General features: G+C 33.6%; 1 protein-coding gene across 3 annotated transcripts in view; it reads right to left on the bottom strand.

Moving 5' to 3' along the window:
* Alh (coiled coil domain containing protein Alhambra) overlaps nucleotides 1-25,447 on the bottom strand; it is a 294,506-nt gene that overhangs the window by 206,173 nt on the left and 62,886 nt on the right. Inside the window, exons 4-5 of one of the 3 annotated variants that reach the window (XM_090391968.1) lie at nucleotides 18,740-18,849; nucleotides 119-148 (exon numbers count right to left, since the gene is read on the bottom strand). In XM_090391968.1, the coding sequence (XP_090248094.1) occupies nucleotides 119-148; nucleotides 18,740-18,849 (140 nt within the window). Of the gene's footprint in view, nucleotides 1-118; nucleotides 149-18,739; nucleotides 18,994-25,447 lie in introns of those variants that run through there. The other 2 variants (XM_090391969.1, XM_090391970.1) reach the window with 2 other exon arrangements.

Below are 25,447 nucleotides of genomic sequence, written 5' to 3'. Positions count from 1 at the left end.
TTTATATACAATATCCCTCTCCAGTTTTTTTTTTTCTTTTTTTTAAGAATTAATTGCAAACTTACTACATAAATGAATAATGAAATTTAACAATAAAAATACGCAGAAGCACACTTACCAATTTTTCAGTTGGAATTCCCCTGAAAATCTAAATTGGAATGGCAAATAAGAATTTATTTCACTTTCCCATTTTGAAATCAGAACTTAAATTTTTTGAGAGTTACAGCACTTCTGGCAGTCTATACTTACCAAAAGTAATAAAATAAACTAAATAAATGTACTAGTAAAAGCAAACTTCTTACAAAACTAATCACTCAAAAGCAGAATTATTTCATGCCAATTTCTATACTGATGGCCAGAAATTGTCAATATGACCATTCTTTTCAACAAAAAACTACTTTTATCAAAAAGCACTAAGAAACAAAATTACCAAGTTGCATTAGCGAAGACCAAAAAAATCTCTCCATTATGTCAATAAAAAGAATTAAGATTGCAACCCATCAACTTCCTTTCAGAGGTGCATGATGCTAAGCATTAAGGAAAGGTCACTACCCATACCGTTTCAAACCTTTATTGAGGTCACACCAGTAAGAACCACACCCAGGAGATACCAAGGTTGAATTAATGTAAAAGTCATATATCTCCATAATAAATTTAGTTTAATCCTTTACCCAAGTGTAAGCAAACAAAGTTTGTGCCTGAAGTATCTTCATGACTGAGGCAACTTGTAGTAAAGGTGGACCAAGCTCTCATCACTCCTTGTCTCACTATCTCCCATAATGCAAAGCACATCTCCTTGTGGACACGTATAATGCTATGCATTAAGGGAAGGGCCACTACCCAGACCGGTTTTGACCTTTATTGAGGTCTCGTCAGTGGGAGCCAGACCCACAAGTGGTGATACTAAGGCAGAAGCAATGGAGAAGTCATATTTACCTATACGAGTTGCCAAAAGGTGTACCACCTTATTATTACATTACTCTGGTTCAGAGAATCCACAAGGAGATGTGCTTTGCATTACGGGAGATACTGAGACGAGTGATGAGAGCTTGGTCCGCCTTTAGTACGAGTTGCCTCAGTCCTGAAGATACTTCTTGGGTAAAGGATTAAACTAAATTTATTATAGTCTAACCAAGTGGAAAATAAACTTCCATCATACATCTCCCATGAACACTTTACATTATGGGATACTAAGGCAATCAACTGATATGAAGTCATATGTACAAATAGTCTAGTCATGAAATTGCTTTTTGTGTGCAAACTTCTGTTTACTTATTTTCTTTCTTGAAAAGTATAATTTATTAAGCAACCAAGTGAAAAACTGTACTTATCTCTCTCTGATCCAGAGTATTTTAATAATTAAGGTGATATATCTTTTTTACTACTTGCAATGGGAAATATATGACTTCTGCATTTGGTCCCACCGATGAGATCCCAATAAAGGTCGAAACCAGTCTCAGGTAGTGACCCCTCCCTTAATGCTTAGCATTATACATGTCCAAAAGGAAGTGCACACTGAATTCATAATTCTAAGGCAATGGGAAGTCTAGTTGCATACTTCACATGCAAACTTTGTTTGCATATTCTTGAGTAAAAGGATTAAAAAATAATATCATTTCTTGGCATGTATAATAAACTGTTTTCTGTTATAATATTAAATACTGAATATGGACCTATCTGTCTGAAATATTGAGTTCCACATTGGCTGGGGATGCTGCAGACATCTGGGCAGGAGAGAGGGTCCAGGTGATCCTAGATTTATTTTAGGATGGTAGATATTTTGTTAAAGATAAATCAAGAATTACCTGGACCCTCTCTCCTTCCCAGGTGTCTACAGCAACAGCTGCCAGTGCAGAACTCAATATTTCGAACAGACAGGATGAACTACTTTATTTAGGAAAAAATAACATAAAAATTACATCTGGAATGGTGAACCAAAAAAGCAGACTATCCTAACATGCCTTAGAGAAAAGACTTAGACTTCCTAAGATGGAAAAAAGTCAAGCTACCTCACAAATCACAGTTTAAATCAGAGAGACTGTTCCTGGAAGGGGCACAAGTTCTACAGAACTAGCTCAATTGTAGCAGAATGGATGGTATGATTTTACAGAGATTTTAATGCATTGCCCTATCTATCCATCAGCATTAACAACAAGAATCGCTACAATGAGCACTACTGTCATCATCCTTGCGTGTGACTGTCCTTGTTATCCTCATTCTGGCTTCTGTTCTCACTGAGTGCGTAGTGTGAAATTGTCTTTGATAATGCTAGATTAAGCTAGTGAACGTCAGTTGTAAATAATTAATTTTAGCTAGTAAATTATTTATTTGCATTCCAGTGTCTAAGTAGTTTTCTGTTCCAGAAACTTCAACATGAATAACAGCAATAGCTATGGAAATTTCAATGGAAATCAGGAAATATGGAAATCAGTAAATATGGAAATCAGTTCAATATTTTTCCAGTCATCTTTCATTTTACTTGCTACAAGCAATAAAATTGTCTTGGATTCTTATTTCTTTGCCTGTTCAGCTAACCTCTTTTCATAATCTGATTTGCCTTTCCTCAAAACGCCTGTCACTGTCCTGGTCTGTTTTCTTTTTTTTTTTTACTACTCCTGAGCTTGTCATGACTCTTGTACATGATACAAGATCAACATGGTATATCAAATCGACAACATTTTTTATTTTTATTTTTTAAGCAGCACTTGCTTTACCGCACGAAGGAAGACTTGGTTTCAAATCTAGTCGGCAACTAGAGGAAATTTTTCTAAGCCTTTTTTCAACCGGTTCCCGAGTTAGTTGATCTCTGCCGTGGACATACGCCTCTTCACTGTGTCCCACTTAAGTAGTGATAGTCTTTGGCCAGCTATCTCTGATTGGGTACCAGTGGAGATTGAACTGCCCACTCAGTCTCCAAAAGTTAGATAGGGCTAAAGTGGCCTTGCCTACTCCCTATACGGAAATAAAAGAGCCTAAGCTCAGCTTAGCTGACTTGCTTTAAAGTATTATCCATCCGTTTATCACCTAACTCTGGAGATGCAGTAAGATACTACTTCCTTTAGGCATACTTTGGCTAATTCCCATACAATTTCATGCCAAGGCACTGGTTCAAACTGCCTTCCAGATTTATTATAATCAATTGCCTCATGGTTCTACATATGATTTTTTTTAAAAGCTCTTATATATACTATTATCTCCTAAGTCAAAATGAGCTTGATCACTTTTTACAATGCTATTGCTGGATATCATGTTATTCTATCAGGAGTCCCTTCTATCATGTACTGTTCAAGGTAGTTAAATTCATTTTCCCTTGTCTCGCAAGCATTCTTCCCCTCCAGTCTATATCCCATAATCAGTCTTGTATCCATAACATTTATCTGTCTATGCAGTTCAATCCACTTCAGATGACCTTAGTCTGTAGAAGTAGCCAATTATTTATTTTGTCCTGTTAATCCCTCTATTTCTCTTTCACAAATGTGCACACACAGGAAAAATAAAATTAAATCTGTCTGCCATTAGAGCAAGAAGAATTATGCATTACAAAAGGAATTTACATATCAATATTTCATCCTAAAGCAGGGAAATATTTCTATTTAAAAAATATTCATCTTTTAAAAAACATCAACGTATTAAACTACCACCTAAGAGAATAAAATTTATTAAATTAATAAATTTTTCAGTGAAAAAGAAATTATTCAAATTTATTTACAGATCTAATGATTTGTGGGGTGCTTAAGGGTCAAAGCTGTATAAGAGAGGAGACTTCCACATAGCCTTCAAAGGAATGTGGAGAACCGACCAGGGCTTCTGACCTAATGTCCAATCCTCACCTTCTCGTGGTGCACCCTGTTGGGTATCTACTTGGATACTGAATGAACGAGGATGGGCTGGCAATTTGGGATTTAGCCGACCAAAATGTATGCTTATTGGTTAAACCAAAATAAAAAATGATGGTACGACATGACAAAATTTCATGCCGGCTGGGGCGTCGCCCGGTTAAACAAGGGCCCCCGTTGTTTTCGCCAAGGACGAATTAGATAAGTACCAGGGCGAACAGCGAAAAGTCAGCTACTGGAACAAATCTGAAAACAAACCCCAACTCAACGTCACCAGAGTCAAAGATCGGTACTATCAACATAAGAAGCCTGAATGGCAAACAAATGGAGCTAGCTGAGGAATTAGATAAGTACCAGATCAACATAATAGGGGTGACTGAAACAAAAAAAAAAGACCAAAAACTGGTGAGATCTTTTTGAGCAATAAATACAAAATGTTATATTCAGGCAATGACAATCGAGGGAAAGAAGGAGTAGCCATAGTATTCAACACAAAATACGAGGCTAATCTTCTTGAATGGCAGTCAGTCTCAAGTAGAGTAATGTGGGCAAATATGAGAATGGGGAACTGGACAATGAGACTTATTTGTGTTTATGGTCCCACAGAAGGTTCTACTAAGGTAGAAGTGGAGGAATTTTTTGAGGCTTTAGAAAAAGCAACTGACACAATGAAAAAGGAAAAGTTGGTCTTTGTTGGGGATCTAAATAGCAGAGTAGGAAATGGTTGTGAGACAAACAAAAATTTTTTTTTTTGAGAAAATTTGGAGAAAAGAGCAAAGCTAATAAAAATGGCAATATCTGTTAGATTTCTGCTCAGGAGATGGACTGGTTATTACTAACACCATGTTCCAACATAAAAATGTCCACAAATTCACATGGAGAGAAGAGGCAAGGAATAAGAAAAGTCTCATTGACTATGTTATAGTTGATAGTGATGTTTTCTCACTGGTGCAGGACACTAGAGTGTACAGAGGATTTGAAATTGGAAGTGATCACTATTTAGTCTTGAGCAGGATAAAATTGAATTTCATATTGATAAGAATAACATGTAAGAAAGTTTTAAAGCGAATAAAAGTTGAGCAGCTCTCAGATGTGAACTGTAGACTAAAATACACAAAGATTACTGAAGAAAAAATGAAAGAGTTTGAGAACAGGAATGAAACTTTAGAGATTCAGTGGCAAACTCTGAAGAAAACATTGATTGATTCTGCCAGAGAGGCATGTGGTGAGATTGTCTGCAAGGATAAAAAAATCAGAACTCCATGATGGACACAGGAAGTTAAAGAGGCAGTGAAGGAAAATGAGAAAGCATTTCAAAAGTTTCTGTCAAATAAGTCATCTTGTGCTCTTAGAGAATCAAAGACAAATGCAAGAATTCTAAACACTGTGTAAACCTAGCTAAACAAAAGTCATGGGAGGACTTTGGCAAGAATATAGAAAATAAATATCAAGAAGGTGGCAAAATATTCTGGAGGTTGTTGAAGAAGCTTAGGAATGGAGGAAAGAGTGCTGTAAAAGGAGTTAGAGATGATAAAGGTGACATGAAAATGGGAGAAAAAGATATCCTTGAAGTATGGAGTAATTACTTTGAAAAACTGCTAAATGAAACAAGCAGTGATGACAGCACAGTGGTAAAAAACACTGACGAGGCATGCAGTCAGAAATACATATCCATTCCTGAAGTAAAAAAAGCCATCAAAGGCTTGAAATGTGGAAAGGCAACAGGAGTAGATGATATTCAACCAGAAATGCTGAAGTATGATGGTATAAGAGTCTTACAGTGGCTGCACTGCATAGTTCAGAAAGCCTGGACAGAGGGACAAATTCCCGATGATTGGAGTAGAGCTCTCATAGTACGCATATATAAAAAGGGAAATAAAACTGAATGTGAGAATTACAGAGGTATTTCCCTACTGAGTGTTCCTGGCAAGATCTATGCAAGTATACTTGAGAAACGGTTGAGAAGAACTGTGGAAGAAAGGCTTGGTGAAGAACAAGCTGGATTCAGGCCAAATAGAGGCTGTCAGGGTCAGATCTTCACTTTACGACAAATAGTCGAGAAAGCATGGGAATATAACAGAGATCTATATTTACGTTTTGTCGATTTGGAAGAGGCATATGACAAGGTGCCAAGAGATAAGCTATTCAATATGTCACAGTTATATGGTGTCAATGGGGCATTATAAATAGCAATATACCTAGTCTTTATTTGAGTTGTAAGTCAGCAGTTAGAATTGAAGGAAGTACAGGAAGATGGTTTAATGTTAAATCTGGTGTGTGACAAGGATACATTATCCCCTCTGTTACTCATTATCTATATGGATCACAATATGAAGGAAAGTGGTATTAAACATATCAAAATTTTAGATGTTAATGTCAGCTCTTTGCTTTATGTGGATGATGTTATACTTCTAAATAAATCCGCTACAAGTCTGCAAGATTCTCTGACTAAATTGAATAGCCGTTGTAATAGATATGGTATGAAGTCCAGCAATAAAAGACAAAGACAATGAAAATAGGCAGAATCGTTGAAAATGTCAACTGTGTTGTGAATGGAGAATGTGTGGAACATGTGAAACATTTCAGCTACTTAGGCACGATTTTTACTGAAGATGGTAAATTAAATATAGAAATAGACAACAGAATCAGCAAAGCTGGCATGGTAGGAAGTCAACTGAATAAATTCATATGAAATAAGAGAGAAATTAGTCGGAACACTAAATTAGCTGTATACAAGACAGTGTTCAAACCAGTTTTAACTTATGGATCTGAGAGCTGGGTCAGAAGTAAAGCACTTGACCAAAGAATAGAGACTGCAGATATGAGAGTCCTGAGAAAGATTAGAGGCGTGAACAGATGGCATCAATGGCAATATCATATTAAAAATGAGGATATTAGGAAAGAACTTGACATTGTCTGCATCCAGGAATGCATTAGCAGAGCTAATCTCAGGTGGTATGGTCACTTAAATAGAATGGGAGAGGAAAGATTAGCAAAACAAGTGTTCTCTGTCAGGTTAGCAGGAAAACGACCCAGAGGAAGACCAAGATATAGGTGGATTGATACGGTACAAAATGCCTTAGACGATAAAAATATAAGATCTGATAATGTTGGAGTCTTGACAAGTAACAGACTGATTTGGAGGAAAATTGTAGATAGGAAGTTAGTAATGATGTAATTTTTTTCGTGTAGCACTATCATATCCTGTACACCCCTTGAGGGTACATGGCAGGAATTTGATGATGATGATGATTTGTGCATTGATAACGAAGACGCAGTAATGTGATTGCTTTATGGTATATTAGGCCAATCGATATTATTGCTTCACGGTAGCCTAGCCTATAAACTAATGAATGAATCGTTATTTTATAATTTTTATTTTATGCTAATTAATTAACTATTTAACAACAGTTAATTTTATGCAGTTTTGATTTATTACTGCATCTTTACGTTTGTTTACATTTCTCTCGACTTCAAATGGTGCTGTGTACGGTTTGAAAGTGTTGATAAAATTTAACTTTTTATAATAGATTTGTGAACACAAACAGCTAGAGCCATAGAATTTAATGGGAGGCATAGGGCTAGTCACCTTATCTTTGGGACGGGTATGACTTAGAATGGCTTAAGATAACCTTGTAATAGGGCAGTAGGTTTAACATGCAGAAGAGAGAGAGAAGATAATAGAGTTGTGTATATTTTATGGTAGTAAATGATAAAATAGACTAGTATCTATATATATTTTATGCATTCATGAAACCTGCTCCCAACTTTTTCTTAATTTTATCGATATTTCTAAGCTATGCAGTTCGTGTACTAGTTTTTTCCAAATTGTTGCAAATATCCAAAAAAATTTCCAATATATTTATAATAATAATAAAAAAAAAAAAAAAAAAAAGCTTATAAGTGACCCACCCAGTTCAAACCTGTATTCTTCAAGGATCAACTGTGTATGTATATGTATGTATATATATATATATATATATATATATATATATATATATATATATATATATATATATATATATATATATATTATACACACCCATACACATGAGATTCTGGCTAATTGGTCCACTGGTTAATCAGGGCAGCCATTTAATTGGGACACAATGTTGCTTAATTTAGCCAGCCAGTAACCTTGATAACATGAAATGTTACAAATATTATGTAATCTTGCTTCAAAATTTTAGCGCTGATGACGTTGCTGGCCTGGTGGGCTGAATGGTTAGTGTATCTGCTCTACAGCCAAAAGGCTGTAGGTTCGAATCTCGCAGTGGGTATATGGACGTTTGTGATTGTCTGTGAAAATACTAGTGGTGGTGGGTGGCAGGTGGTGTTGGTGAATTGTGTGGTGGAGACAGAGTTCTGGAGTATGTGCCCTCCCTTGATGAGTCATTGGACTCATCAAGGGAGGGCACCTACTCCGTGGAGAAGTCATTTAATAATAATTTACAATGCTGATAAAATGGGAGTATTTTATTGTGCCACAACGATGGCCCTATATTATAAACATGCTGTATACACTATTTTAATGTTAGTGATCAGCATTCATTTTGATAATTATGAAGACTACTGCTGCTACTACTACTACTACCACCATGTTAAGACTAATTACTTTAATTTCACAATCTGTTTTTATATTTAAAAAGTAGAACATATCTTTGATAAAGTTTTTTTTTTCACTAGGCTAGTAGAATAACAGCTGATCAAATTAGTGTCACTTTGGCACACTATTTGAACTGTAATATAGCTTCTCTCTCTCTCTCTCTGTGTGTGTGTGTGTGTGTATGCAAGGCTCGATAAATGCTATTTTGCCAGCTGGAAAGTAGCTTCCGACTGGACAAAACATTTTTTTTTTTTTTTTTATAAAAAACAATTTTTTAAACAAAATCTTTTAACTTTAAGAAAAAATAGTGAAGACATGCTTCATAAAGGGTCATTTCAGCAACAAAAATTAATGTAACAGATTATATTTTGCAAAAAATCAATGTTGTTTTTACTGTTCTGACTTATTATTTATTGACTTCTCCCTCTTGGAATGGTTCTCACACAAAGGAAATGTTCTCCAAACCATGATACAGCAGCACTAATCACTTTATGGAACTCCTTATTGGGACATAATAAAAATTAGCATAATTTGTCAAGCCTGTATATGTTATGTACACACTAGATGCCGACCTTAATATGATGGTTGAAAAGTCGGGAAATTAAAGAAGTTATTCTTAACACAGTAGTCTCCATAATTTATCAAAATGAATGCTGTATGCACTAAATCAAAGAAAGCAATAGACTGTTACACAATCTATTCTGAAATATGTCAGGAACCAGTAAATAAAATCTATTAGTTATCACCATGTCAACATACATGCATAGATGACACTGGAATTTTTTAAGAATTAGCACACAGAATTATAATGGAAATCAAGAAAAATGTTACTGGTTCTTGACAAGCGCTGAAGAAGTCAGTGCAAGAGTAAGTGAATGAACTGTATTTCTTTTACAAAAAATACAATTTATGGTCAATAGCCGGTGAGGAATAAGCAACAAGACTATTCAAAATTGTTTTGCTCACCGTGGTTTTAGGCATTCAATCATGGATATGCCAGTGGACAGGCTTATGTGTTCATCAGACATGTTATAATAGGTTTCACGGTATGATAAGAACACAGATGGTTAAGAAAATAACTATTTATTAACTTAAAAGCTAATATTTCGCTGGTATTATATCCAGCATCTTCAGAGCACACAACACAAAGTTTGTTACAAATGCAAGACAACCACAAAGGCACATCTGAAAAGATATCTAGGGTGCTTAACAAACACCAACTACGCACAGTATTTAAATCTTATATAAAATTAGCAACTCTCATCCTAATGCACTCCTTTATCACATTCAGGTGTCTATGAAGTGCCCTGTTCTTGCCATCAAGCCTACTACGGACAGACGGGAAGAAATGTGGACATCCGCCTCAGTGAATACAAAAAATATATCCGACACTTTCGCTATGGTAAGTCGGGTCTGGCAGACCATGCTTTGGATACCCCTGCACACAGGATCAATTAGAAAGAAACAAAAGTAATGCACAGAAGCCTTAAAACATACTCCAAACCTTAACAAGTATGGCTGTATAAATCTACCAAAGATTTGGGAGACAGTCATCCTAAGACCAAATTAATATTTATTACTTTTATTTTTTAATTTATATTTTTTCAAATTTTCTAAGACTATCATTTGGACTACTATTTCAAAACTTGAATTTTTTTTTTTTTTTTTTCAAACCTAGATGACGGTTTGAAAAAACCTAGATGGCGGTTTGAAAAAACCTAGATTTGTGTTGCATGCTGCAATCACTTATACTAGCCCCACTGTTACACCGGATTGTGGTTGTCTTGCATTTGTAACAAACTTTGTGTTGTGTGCTCTGAAGATGCTGGATATAATACCAGCGAAATATTAGCTTTTAAGTTAATAAATAGTTATTTTCTTAACCATCTGTGTTCTTATCATACCGTGAAACCTATTACAACATGGATATGCCAGATATAGCAAATAGTAAAAATGATATCCTGTTCTACAACCTTCAATACATCATGAAAATGAAAACTTTGGGGATGAAACAGCAGGAAAACATCAGAGGACATTAGAAGAACAAGAAAGTGATGAGCATAACTATCCTGAACTTGAACAATGACTACCCAGGATGCTAGAAAATTTACTGCTAGATTATGGCTCTATTTCATGCAGGAAGACAATGATAGTAGTGCTATATCTGCATCAGACACCTGCAGTGATTTTGTTCAGTTGTAATCAATAAAAACCAGACAGTCTACACTTGACCAATTCCTAAAATGTCAATAAGTGTTAAGAACTGCATGTGTGTTTAACATGTACATACATGAAATTGAAATTATTTTTTATGGCAAATATTTTACTTTAATTAAAGCCAATTTTAATCTATAAATGCAATTTAGCTGCTCAATAAATGAAAAACTTGCCTAAACTTGCATTTTATATCTTATGTACATACACCTTTTAAATTCTTTACATGCAATTTCATGTAATTGTGACAGCTACTTAACTGTCACAATTATGCTATTCCCAAAGTGACCCAATTAACCAGAATCCATTATATATATATATATATATATATACTTTTTTTTAAAAAAAATTCATTTTATTTTTACACACCTCTCATTCATGAAAGGCTGTAAATCTAATGCACAATTTGAGCAATGTAAATAGATAATCCAGAAACCTTCCTAAGAGGCCAAACACCGAACTTTTTCAAACTACTTAAGTCCTTTGACAAGCAGGGTATACTGGTTACACCTGACAATGGTTGGCAATGCTATCTGCATAGCCAACCATGCGAGCAGCAGTGATATTATAAACAAATAATATTACTGCTGATATTATAACCATCATCATCAAATTCCTGAGCATTCTCAGAGTGTATAAAATATTATAGTAGTACCACATGAAAAAGTTAGATGATTACTAACTTCCTATCAACAATTTTCCACCAAATTAGTCTATTACTTGTCAGCACATGAATATTATCATATCTACCATTTTAGTCCTATAAGGTACTTCGGACTAACAATCCATCTAAATCTGTCTTCCTCTGGGTCTTTTTCCTGCCAACCTGGCAAAGTACACTTGTTTCGCTAACTTCCCTCTCCCATTCTGTTTAAGTGTCCATACCACTTGAGATTAGCTGTGTTAACACATTCTTGAATGCAAACAATGTTAAGTTCTTTCCTAATATCCTCATTTTTAATATGATTTTGCTATTGATAAGATCTGTTCACTCCCCTAATCTTTCTCAGAACTGTTATATCTGTAGTCTCAAGTCTTTGATAAAGCGTTTTATTTCTAGCCCATCTCTCACATCCGTAAGTGAAAATTGGTTTAAACACTTTTGTATATAGCTAATTTAGTGTTTGACTAATTTCTTTCTACATAGGAAGTCAACCGAATAAATTTATTTAGTCAACTGAATCTACCACATCAGCTTTGTTAATTCTGTTGTCTATTTCCATATTTAACTTGCCATCTCCACTAAAAATTGTGTTTAAATAACTAAAATGTTTTATTTGTTCAGATGCAGTTGATGTTTTCAATGTTTCTACCTGTTTTCATTGTCTTTTTTTATTGCTGATTTTCATGTGAAATTTATTAGAGCAGTTAAGTTTAAAATACTGATATTTAACAGAATTAATAAAAAATTATTTTTATAATGGTGCATGGAAAACAAACTACATAGTATCAACAACAAAATAACAAATAACACTCAGTAAAAATGTTGTGTTACTATTATGCTACTCACCCAAAACATACATTTCATGGAACTGAAACTAGTTAATTATGCTGAAACCATAAGTCTGATAAACAAAGTTCAAGTATACCCACATTTTCCCACTGGATCTGGCAGTTCTGCCCTGGAAGTATTTCAGCCTTAGTTTCCCTTTGATTTTTTTTTTCTTTTTTCACATCATAGTAACCAATTATTCTATCTTCTGAACTCAGCTCTGGTCAACAAGATGGTCAAAAGTTATGAAACTCATTATATACATTTTCTAAGTTTGGGTAATATGATTTGGGGGGGGGGGGTAAGGGAGAAAGGAGATGTGTTTCAGCTTCTATGCATGCAGGAGTTAAAAATATGGTCACCTGATCAGAAATAAAATCTTTTGCTGACAACTAACTTCTGCCTTTGACATCAAACATATCTGTTTGAATATTAATGGCAGGGAAAACAATGACAATAAAAGAAATAAATGATAATAATAAAAACATTTTCTAAATTCTTCAATACTAGTTGGTTGTTATTCGAATTTTTTATATCATAAAGCAACTTTTCCACGAATATGCAATTTTTATACATCAGATATTAGAAAGAAAACAAATATCAATTACCATGAATATTTCTGTGATTTAGCAAATCCTTATTTAATTTCCAGTATACAGACCACATTTCTAAACATAAACAGATTTATAAAAATAAACAATATAACCTGACAAGTTTCATAAGTCACTGGATTTTATATCTTCACGAATACAAGACATGTACAAAAAAGACCAGATAAAATAATATACAACAAATATCATATGAACTTCAACACTAGTACATATAAACAGAGTGACCAAAAAACTGTTGTATTAACTAATGTGCATGCATTTAAACAATGCTAGTTGTTGCTGTCACATTCTGTGGCATAAAGTGTCATAACCCAGATTTATGGTTGTTAGATTTTTGATGAATGCAGACCAAACTTGGTAGAGGATTAAACCTTGGTTTTTGTTAAGTCACTGGATTTTATATCTTCTGTTAAGTCACAGGATTTTATATCTTCACGAATACAAGACACGTACAAAAAAGACCAGATAAAATAATATACAACAAATATCATATGAACTTCAACACTAGTACATATAAACAGAGTGACCAAAAAACTGTTGCATTAACTAATGTGCATGCATTTAAACAATGCTAGTTGTTGCTGTCACATTCTGTGGCATAAAGTGTCATAACCCAGATTCATGGTTGTTAGATTTTTGATGAATGCAGACCAAACTTGGAAGAGGATTAAACCTTGGTTTTTGTTACATTATATCGGGGTACGAGCGCTTCTGGGGACTTTTTAATTTTTCTTATAAAACAGTTGATAAATGTACATCATTTCTGTTTTCTGCCAAACCATTTGATGACCTGTATTTGTTGTGTGGAAGGCTAATCCTGATCTGTTGTTTCTTTTTTCCTCAACATCCTTTACATTTCAGAATAAATATTGGGAACAAACAGGACTTGCCATGGGTACCCCCTACCACCAGCCATGGTAAATCTCTTTATGGAAAACTCTGAAAAGAACATTATTGAAAAAGAACATAAACTAAAAACTTTGTTGTCAACATTTCAATTATTTGGGTGGGAACAACAGAAGGCTAAACTCAGTTTAAAGATTATCTGAACAGCTTGAACACAAACATGAAATTCATTCTCAAACTGGAAGATCACAAAAAATTATTATTCCTTGACATCCTTCTTTAAGTATCTGAGGAAGAAAAAATGATTTTTTTTTTTGGTATACAGAACACCAACCACAACTACAAGATTCTTACATGCCGCTTCACACCACCATCCATTACAAAAAATAGGCATGATAAAAACATTATAGAACAGAGACTAAAAAATTTCCAGTACTTCAGAGAAAAAAAAAAAAGAATGAAGAACTCTCTTTCTTTAAGCATATTCTCTACATTAATGAGTAAGAACTGGAGACAACAATATTCTTGCTATGTCTCCAACTGCTCCTTCAAATAAACAAGATTTCACAAATGCAATTATATTACCTTATATCAATGAGGTAATGGTAAATGGCTTCTTTCTCAATGTATAAAATTTCTTATGCATTGAGAAAGAATACCAAATAAAAAACCAAATAATTTAGTCAACAGTGAGGAAGTTTCTTAACATCCACCAAAACCTCCTATACAGAAACCAGGAGTATACAAAATCAAATTGCTTTTGTGGCATTGGCTATGTAAGCCAGACAGGACAGCCTGGTGAGATATGCATGTCTGAACATGTAAAGAATGCTGACTGAAAAAAAAAAAAGACATCTCAGCTGTTTTGTAAGAAAATTTAAAGATGCCTAAGAAATGCTCCCTATCACCAACACAATGTAACAAAAACCAACATTCAATCCTACACCAAGTTTGGTTTGCATTCATTAAAAATCTAACAACCATAGAACTGGGATATGACACTTTATGCCACACAGAATGTGACATAACTAGCATTGTTTGAATGCAGCACATTAATTAATATACAACACTTTTTTAGTCACTAATTATATGTACTACTGCTGAAGTTCTTATAACATCTATTGTAATTAATTTTTTCTTGTCCTTTTTATACAAGTCTTGTACCCTGATGATGTTAATATCCTCACCACAATGTAATAAAAACCAACATTCAATCCTACACCAAGTCTGCATTCATTAAAAATCTAACAACCATGGAACTGGGGTATGACACTTGATTCGCAAGGCTGATGACTTACGAAACTTGTCAGGTTATATTGCCTATTTTAATAAATATGTTTATGTTCAGAAACATGTCATCTCCAAATTAGAAATTAAATAAACAAATATGAATTATTATTTAGGTTTCAGGCAGGACAGTTTTAGACAAAAAAGGGGAAATATATATATGAAACTACCATGGGTGATTTAGGGAAAGATTCCTGGCCAGCTTAAATCAATACAATGAGATGATGAATTGCAAAGGGAAAGAGATTGACAGAGCATGAGGATTAGTTAAAATACACTGAAAATGAGTAGTATATAGCTGTAGTTGATTCTCACTATGGTAAACTCCTAGAGACCAAATAATTTAGTCAACAGGTGGAAAGTTTACTTTTTATGTTAATTCCATCTATAAAAGGTTATCAATCTATAAATTATTTATTTTTATTTTATTTTTTTAGTAGCCCTTTCAGTAACCCTATGGTGCATTGGACCCAATTAGCCTGCAAAAAGTATTAAACAAAAACTGATATGTAAAAAAAAAAAAAAAAAAAAAAAAAAAAAAAAAAAAAAAAAAAGCTAAAACTTTAATCATTTTTTAGCAATTTTACAGTGAGTGAATATGCAAAAAGATGTGTTTGCACACGTCTTTTGCACATCCGCTCATTTGATCCTGAGGTGCCAAGCATTAGTAACAGCAGTGTGTCACAGGTTTTTGTTAGTCGGTTTACAACTGATACTCATGCAGTATAGAGTTGTGCTTTGTTCGTTCTTTGTGAACATTTGCAGTTTGGTACTTTTTCAAAAATTAAGCCTTGTTTTTACATTCAGCTACCCATCACTGTGCAAAAGAAAAACAGAAGGTAGATAGTAAGCATATTCAATGAATAGTGGGAAATGAGCTCTTATTTATAGTGAATTTGCCAGAAAAACCATTGTGCATTGTTTGTGAAAAGTGCTTTCTCACATAATAAAAGAAATGATCTTAATAGACACTATAAAACACATCGGACCAAAATAGAAGGCAAACTGAAGCTTCGTTCTGAGTTACAGAGAATATGTGATTAAGAAAAAGGAAGAAACCAAAAGAAGAAGAAGAAATATGTTTGTTAAAAGAAGTTATGAAAGTTTGGTGATGACAGAAGCATCCTACAAAATTGTTTTAGTGTTGGCCAAAAAAACAGAAGTCTGATGGAGAAGAAATTGTTAAACCTTGTCTCCAAATATTGCAAGATGTCTTGGTGATAAAAATATTGAAAGGAAATTAGATGAAATTGCTCTGTCAAAGCAAACAGTTATGCGACACACTGAAGAACTCTCTCTCATGATGTATCTGAGCAACTGAAAGACCTTGTCCTTGCTTGTACTTTCCTTTCTTCAGCTTTGGACGAATCTGTTGACATATGTGATGTAGCCCAGGTAAGCATTTTTATAAGAGGAAGTGATTATAATTTAATGTTTTTGAACAACTTATTAGTCTTGAATTGCTTCATGGAAAAACAAGAGGATCAGAAAATCTACAAGTAGAATCTAGTCAAGTCAGTGTTTATTGAAGGAGCACCGTCAATGATAGATAAAGATGCTGGGACTACAACTTTGCTTGAAGACTTTTTCTGTTGTCCTTTACTAAAATATCACTGCATTATACTCGAAGATCACTGCGTCGAAAAACATTAAATTTGTAGCATATTATGTTACCAGTTGTGAAATGTGCGAATAAAATTAGAGCAAGAGGATTAAACAGAAGAGAATTTAGAGAATATCGTGAAATGTTAGATTTGGAAGATAGCAATCTCGTTCTTCATTGTGAGGTGTGCTGGCTTTCTAGAGGACAGGTTATGAGTAGATTTTGGAAATTGAAAAAATACTGTTCATAATTTTCTAAAAGAGAAAAATGAGCTGCCTGAAGAAAGAACTATTTTATGTGATAATAATTGGCTGTTTGATTTAGCATTTTTAGTTGATGTTAGCCATCTCAATGATCTAAATTTGAAACGGCAGAGCAAGAACAAATTGTTTCCTAGCTTAGTAAATGATATCAATGCGTTCAACATGAAGCTAAAACCGTTTACCATTCAGAAAATGAGGATTTGAGCCAGTTTCTGCACTTAAAAGGGCAATATATTTTTAAATATATTTTGTAAAATGGCAATTTTACAAAATATATTGAAAAAGTCAGGTTATTGTAAGAGTTGAAAGTCATTTTCGTGATTTTGCTAAAGAAGAGGATTGCATGCTTGCATTTATAAACTCATTATCACATAGTGAACAAAAATTCACGAAGATGCCTAGTAACATACAACATCGGGATTGAGGAAAGCTTCATCAAATTTTATGTTCAATAATGAATTTGTTTTCAAGTCAATAAGTTCCATTTATATGTTAAGATGCCTAGTAACATACAAATGGAACTTATTGACTTGAAAACAAATTCATTATTGAACATGAAATTTGATGAGGCTTCCCTCAGTCCCAATGCTTCCAACATGATTAATTTCTGGTGATCATTACCCTGTGAGCATTTTCCAGAATTCAGAAAATTTACCCAGTTATATTTATCGTTTCAAACAAACATACAGAACAAGCATTTTCAGCCATGAAATTGATTAAAAACAAAATTAGGTCACAATTGAGTGATTCAAATTTGAAGAATTCTCTTGTGCTCTCAGTAGTAATTTAACTCCAAACATTAAAAGCTTGGAAAAATCAAAACAGACTCAAAAGTCTAAGGTAAGTAATGTCTATCTTGTTTTTATAATAAATCAGTGTTTCCCAATGTGGGGTGTACGCCCCACAGGGGGTGTGTGTGTGGGGGGGGGGGGGGGGAATTTGAATATTTTTTCGGGAAATTAGAAAATGACATTGCATTCATTGCCAATATACTCAAAAAAAAAATCAACATTCTCGGCGATAAATTGTTCAATGTTGCAACCCTGACTTTCCGAGAAAAAAAAGCTGACATCACTAGTACTGCAGTCAGTCAACATAAATACAGTATCAAGAAGAACTCTCAGAAAAGCAAAATGATGAGTCTATTAGAACTTTATTCAACATAAAAGGTATAATGGCATGGCTTTCTGACGAGACAGAAACGAAATTCAACTAATTTTGTAAAAAAAAAATACTGTTGCCCTTCCCATCGTCATATTTAGTTGAATGTGGCTTTAGTGCTGTAAATGACTTGCTACTGAAAAAAAGAAATCATCTGGATATCACAAACCATGGGGATTTGAGATCAAAAATGACTAAATTAGTACCTCAAATAAAAACTCTTTGCAGCAGATATCAAGCTCAAGGATCGCATTAACTTGGATTTTATTTTCCCAAGTTCGATTTATGTTTTATAATATACAAAGCGTAATATAAAATTTATATTCATTGAAGAAAGTCAAATTAAAAACAGTTTTACCTATGTTCCTTTTTTATTTAAAGTACATATTTATATTATACTTTTTTAGAACTTGGCTGACTATTATGCTAGGGGGGTGGGCATCAAAATCTTTGAGGCGTTGATGTGGAGCATGATCCAAAAAACTTTGTGAAATACAGTATTAAATCAACATATTTTTACAGGGAGTTTTTAAGGTTACAAGAGTTGTATGGTGCATCTGAACTCATACGTGGCTGGACTTGTACAAGAATCATACAGCTAAATAATAGTCTTCAAAGTTCAACTTACTCAATAAAAAAGATAATTTTAAAAAAATTAATAAAATAAAGTAGTTTTTAAAGGAAAAAAAAAACATGAAATTTTATCAATCGGATACTCAAATAATATTTTAATTAATAGTGTAACTAGTAAAAGCAATTTTAATCTCAAGAAACAAAGTTCATCCATAAGACAATTGATAGAATTCTAGACATGCTTCACCTTGTTATATCTTTCTTGTGGAACCAGCTGTAAAATAATGGGTTCCATAGTGGTCACATTTCCGAATCTCACCTCTGGAATATACAGAGCACATACCACATGGGCCCATCCTAAACAGTAAAGAATATACTAACAATCAATCTTTTCAAACTCAGTTATCCATATACCAAAACTATCTCACAAATAATGGTCTTTAACCATTAACTGGTATCCTTATTTCTGGGACATTCTGGATATCGTAGGGTCAGTCCTGACCTTAATGCAAAATTTGGTCTAGAAATTAAAATAAATTAAAAATCATCTCAATATAAACAATCAAATAATCATTTCTTATTTATTTTTACTCATTATTTTATTCAATATTATGATTTATAGTAAGAAATGAATAAAATCAATTTCCCCCCCCTCAGAACTAATACGAAACCATATTCATTTTTTTTTTTTTGCATTAATATTTTAAATTTGTTCAAGTCTCCAACAGTTTACCTGGGCTGCCTCATCACTTGTATACTCTGCAAAATGCAGAGTTTTCATATGCATTTATTTCAAATGATGAAAATATTTCAAGTATATTTCTTAATTCAGTATCAAGAATGGAGTGCATTCTGACTGCAACTGTTAAATGAATCTCTTCCATTTCACATATATAGGAGCACAATCACAATCCATAGAAAAAAAGTGGCATTGCAAGTTTGCAAGCTCCTTCACCGTTTTTTTTATTTTTTATTTTTTTTTTTAATTTTTTATTTATTTATTTTTTTTTTTATATATATATATATATAGCAAAATTCCTGCAGGACACCAAAGAAGTAAATACTTCAATTTTGTCCACAGGGATTTTTGTTGGACCACGACACATAATAATTTTATATCCTCATTCCCTCAGATCATTATATTTTGATCTGGCTCCATCTTGGCCTCAAGATGGATAAAATTAAACAAATTAGGAACAGAATTTGCAATGAAAAATGCAAGATATATACTATACTTCAAACTTCAAGATAGAAAATTCACCACACTGGAATTTTTAAGAACTTCTGAAAGCAAATCATAATAAAAGATAATTTAAATGAATTAATTTATCAATGTTTAATGCCAGCATGTCCCATTTCAGAAGACTTATTTCTACTGCTTTACACATGCTGAAAGAATTCAACTTATCTGTATTATCTTATGAACATGCCTTCAGCCATATGTATTTGAAAGGAAGAACAATATACTTATGTTGAAATCACTGCAGTCTCCAGGATACCAGTTAAGGATTAAATACTAAAATGTTTTTTCCCTTTGTTTTGAAAACCACTCATTCAACACACTTTTCAGGAGAAAAAGAGCTTCACATTAAATGTTAATGCAATGGTTGAAATAAGGTAATTAAACATACTTAAACAGAACTGAATATAATGAATTAGCAATGAATTTCCAATTTTATAATACATAAATATTACTGCTTAAATAATTAGGAACTTTTATTTTATTTTTTATTGGTTTTCCTTAATGTGAACTTTTAATATAATCATCAGGGATTTCAAAGCAATATGGAAAAGGAAATAAGCATGATAAATGATCATTTTTTAGCAAAATATTAACAATGTATGTTAAAGCTATTAGTTTTATTTTAAATTTAGATGCACAACATGAAAATGATTCAGAATGTTCCGTCCAGAGGCTTAAAATGCACTCATATATAAATACATGCACAATGTTGAATTAAGCAGTGAGATAGCATTATATTTAATTTAAACTGCATATTGGCCTTCTTTGTCATTTTGTGAATGAGGATATTTTGGACCATTCTTCCTTCAACATAACCATCAATTCAGATACTACTATTGGCTTGCACATCTCATATTCCAGCTTGTTCCAGAGGTATTTTATTAGGCTAAGCATGCAGATCAAACAAATTGTTCAGCATTATTTTCCTCAAACTTGCATATAATATCATGCATAATATATCTGTTGTGTTGGAAATGACAACAAAACTTTAGTTATAGAAGCGCCTCCGTAGCGCAATTGGAAGAACGACGGTATGTTGTGTCCTTCGATTGGAAAAGGCCTAAGTTCGATTCTCGTCATGACGGGAGGAATCTTTATATGGACTTTTCAATTGAAGGTGAGTTAGCCGATTTCATACGGAGATAGCAGGGTTTTATTTTCTCCCGGAAACACGGGTTTTTCATCCTGCATACAGACAAATCGGCCCTTCAGAACACACGCAATTTACAGGCAAAAAATACTAGCTGTGGTGGTGGTGGATGGGCAGTAGATGGCGCTGACGTTGTTGATTGGTGGTAGAGGTTCGGTGGAGATGGAGAAGACACCTATTGTACAATAGGTGTCCTCCCGTGATGAGTCTTCGGACTCTTTGGAGGTGGCACGAATAATAATAATAGTTCGGAGACTACAACTAAAAGGCTGAATCTATATGAGAAATAGTTCTAGACCATTATGCTTTCACCAATTAACTTCCCATCTGAGAGAAGTTATTTCTCAAGCATCTGATATACCTATGCACTCACTCATCTCATCAGAAAAGAGTGGCAGGCATAATTTATCATTCCTTTTGTGGACTTTAAAAATTTATAGACTTTTATTGTGGCACTCTGTAGTGTAGTGAACCAGAATAGCCTGTACAGCTCAATGCCATGTTTGTTTTTGGTTTATATGCAGCAAACCTTCCACAGAAACCAATACCCTCCAGCTCTTTATGTAGTATCCTACTACTAACCAAAACTGCTTATATGCTTTGAACTCATAGAATACTGCTTTACATAGTATTCTGGTGCTATGTCCCAGATCTTCCTGTAGATTTCTTGAATGTTAGTGTCCAAGATCTTCCTGAGATTTCTTGGGTGTAATGGCACTTTAAGATTTCCATAAGCTGATAATGTTGTCTACATCCAGTCTTAACTAATGGGCACCAGTTAAGATAGTGATCCATTCTTCTATAAGCAGATCAGCTAATAAAGATATGTGCTATTGACAACATATATGGATGTGTGGTAAACTGTTGGGGGTATATCCGTTTACCTCACATAGTATGTAGACCATAACCATACATGATGTAGGATTCATTATAGAAAAGAGGATGTCCTCAATATTTCTTTCAACATAATGTGTGTGTGTGTATGTTTGATTGAAGATTTACTCAGTTTGATATCATTTCAAAAATTTTTTAATGACTAGAACCGAGGTTTAAATAAAAAACTTTAATTACACTACTAGTTTTGTCTAAACATAGACTTATTGAGGTGTGAGATAAACATATAAATACCAGTAACCAATTTAAAGGAATTGTTTTTTTAAAACAGAGTAACGTATCTAACAAACACTGAAAAGAATAAAGGCTAGAGTTTAAATAGAAGAATGAACTATTATGCACATATGTGCGCATGTGTGCATAATGACTGTATCATTATGCACATGCGCACGCATAAGGTCTTGAGAGCGCCAATATTGAATGGTGTGCTGTGAGAGTCTGGTAGGCTGTAGCTTATGTTGTTATTAATATGGATGGGAATGATAACAACCTGCATATCATTTGAGTTCGCTGAAAATAACACATGACTAAACAAGGCAATGGCTCGAGTTCTGTTGTAGGTAATGTCTCTCTGGTGTTCATCTATTCTTTGTGACTGCGGTAGCCATACTTTGGACAAATGTAGAAATCTATCGAATTCCGTTTAGAGGAACACCAGAGAGACATTACATACAACAGACCTCAAGCCAGTGCCTTGTCCAGTCATGTGTTATTTTCAGTGAACTCAAATGATGCAGGTTTTCCACATCAGATACTCTGGGATGAAACTGTCAACATACACCGATGTTGTGATGAATTAGAGAGAAGAATTTTAGAGTCTAAGGAGATAGTTACCAATCCCGTACATATTAATAACAACCTACCACACTCTCAGAGCACACCATTCAATATTCACGCTCTCGAGACCTTATACATGCGCATGTGCATAATGATACAGTCAGATTCATTCTTTTATTTAAATTCTAGTCTTTATTCTTTTCGGTGTTAGATACGTTACTCCGTATTTTAAAAAAACAATTCCTTTAGATTGGTTACTGGTATTTATGTTTATTTCACACCTGATGAAGTTTAAGTTTAGACGAAACTAGTAGTGTAATTAAAGTTTTTTATTTAAACCTTGGTTCTAGTCATTAAAAAATTAAAATATATATATACATACATACACATATGTAAAGAGAGCAGCAACCCCAATTTTTTGTTATTATGTTAATAGCAACATACACACATATATGATGGTGGGCAACAAAAGTCAAGTAGGAGACTAATTAATAAGTTACCTACTGCTATATTTTGTATTTTCTGACTATCATCAAAACTTGTTACAAACTTTCACAGCAAATCACCTCCACACCCTATAAATATTACATACCAAATGAAAGTTACAGAATCTTCTAAGACCTTCCTGTTTATTAAAAAAAACTAATGGTTTTTTTAAATATTTCAGTTTTACAAGATTTATAATAATTTATCACAATATTTTAATACATTTAGCTTATTGCACCTTATTTATAAGATAAAATAAACTAAAGAATGTATAAACAGATATCCAATAAATATATATACAGTAATACTTCGCTCTATGATGCTTTGCTTTATGATAATGCATTCATATAACGTTTAATGACAGGAAGCTTCTGTGAATTAACCGATGAGCAGCTTTTGCATACTGTTTTATGATACCATTGCTTGCTACATCTCTTTATGTTTTGGTGCTTTGCTGTGAATTATAAACTGTTTAGAACTAATATTTTATTATATTGCTGTTAATAATGGTAGATAAAAATTTAAAGTAAGGGCGCTGTTGCTTCCAGTGAAAAGAAGAAATGAATAAACCTGTTACATTATGTACATACTAAGAGATTAAAAATATTAAATTTAGTGACGATAATCTATCAAACACTGAGATAGGCCACACACTAAACTTACCTCACACTACTGTTATGGTTGTTTAAAACAAAGATAAAGTTCTGAATGAAGTGAAAAGTTAATACTACAGTGATCTGTAAATGTCAGAATCTTATTGTCAAAATGGAAAAACTTTTGATGGTGTAGATTGATGACTAAACTAGTTGGCATGTTCCCATAAGTCAAGATATTTAAGAATCATTTTTTTGTTTGCTAAAATTTTTTGTTTACATCTTTGATGTAATAAATGTTTTATTTTACTCGTTTATGCACATATATGACTGCTTAAAAATGTTATTAAACCATTACATGCATCTACAAGTGGAGGAAAAAGGCAGTGATTTTCTATACGACAAAATTCACTATGCAATGGTAGTCTGGAACCTAATGTTGTCACATGTACGGGGTATGCCTGTATGGTCAACTCTCAATATAGCAAATGCCATTATAGTGAATCCACTTACTATAACAAACTATTAATAAGCTTAATCTAAATCACTATAGCTAACAAAGGTATTCATTCATTCACCAGTACAGCCACTCTGGTCTTGCAGACCATGCTCTGGATACTCGCCACAGAATACGTTGGAAGAAAGTCACGGTAATACACCATAGTAAATTCAAATTTGAAAGGCTATTCATGGAATCAGCCTCAGCCCTAAGAAACATGCCAAACCTCAACAAATTTGGTTGCATGGGACTGCCCCAAATTTGGGAGACTTACATCAGAAGATCAGCCCAATGGCTGAGAATACATACATAGCCCGCTAGGGAGCACCATCGGAACTTTTAGGAGAAACAACAGCTTCCTGCTTCGTCCTCAGTTATTGTGTGTAGTGCCTGTGTGCACGTGTCTTTATTTTAAGTTCCTGTGAAAATGGCAACGTGACGTTGCCGAAATATTGGAATATAGATTAAAGTTTAATTTTAATTTATATTATTTGTACGTTGTAAATTCCTTAAGTAATTTAATAAGCATAAAAGGTATTCATTCTAAAGGAAATTTACTGTAAAAAAACTATTTCTTAGTCCCTATAAACTATGTTAGAGAGAGAGAAGTGACTGACTAGAACATATTAACTGGGTGACTCATCAGCAATGGCAAACTTATGGTACTGATGTGATAAATTGTGCTAATGAGACATTATATTGGTGGTGTGCAACAGATAGTATCTGCTGCATACCCTTTAAAATAGACAAAATATGTAAATTTTGTCTTTAGATTAAACTTTGCTTTGAAAGAGGAAATATAAGAAATATTAAAAACATAGTTTTGGTAATAAGCCATATAAGACAGTGATATGCTGATTAAGCTTTTTCCCCTAGGGAAAAGGACACCCCCTCCCTCCCACACATACACACAGGTTATTTCATGCAGTGCAAAAAAGTGGGAGAGAGGAAGAACGACATCTTGCTAAGCTTATTAATATGCAGTGTCTGGCAGAATTACTATTAGTGACAAGATGGTGATCATCCTGATTTTAAGCTTTATATCTTCAATGGGTGTGACCAATAATCCAACACAATATTTCTTTACTGATTTCCTATTAAATATTTATTTCAAAACTAGTCTGTAATTTGTCAGGTCTGTGGAACATCATCTGACATGAATTGCAAAAATTAGCATCACAGTATATTCTGTAATTTTTTTATTTGGTGTAAGATCATAGATAAGCAAGTAATTTCATTACTTACCTCACAGACTTCCTGAAGATTACAGACTATTAATAAACACATGTCTATAACAGATTCCCCCCCCCCCG

The sequence above is a fragment of the Typopeltis vanoorti genome, chromosome 4 (genome assembly GCF_054136105.1).
Source record: "Typopeltis vanoorti isolate ZY-2024b chromosome 4, IOZ_Tvanoo_1.0, whole genome shotgun sequence".
In the NCBI taxonomy this organism is placed as follows: Eukaryota; Metazoa; Arthropoda; class Arachnida; order Uropygi; family Thelyphonidae; genus Typopeltis; species Typopeltis vanoorti.
This window is presented reverse-complemented; position numbering and strand designations above follow the sequence as displayed.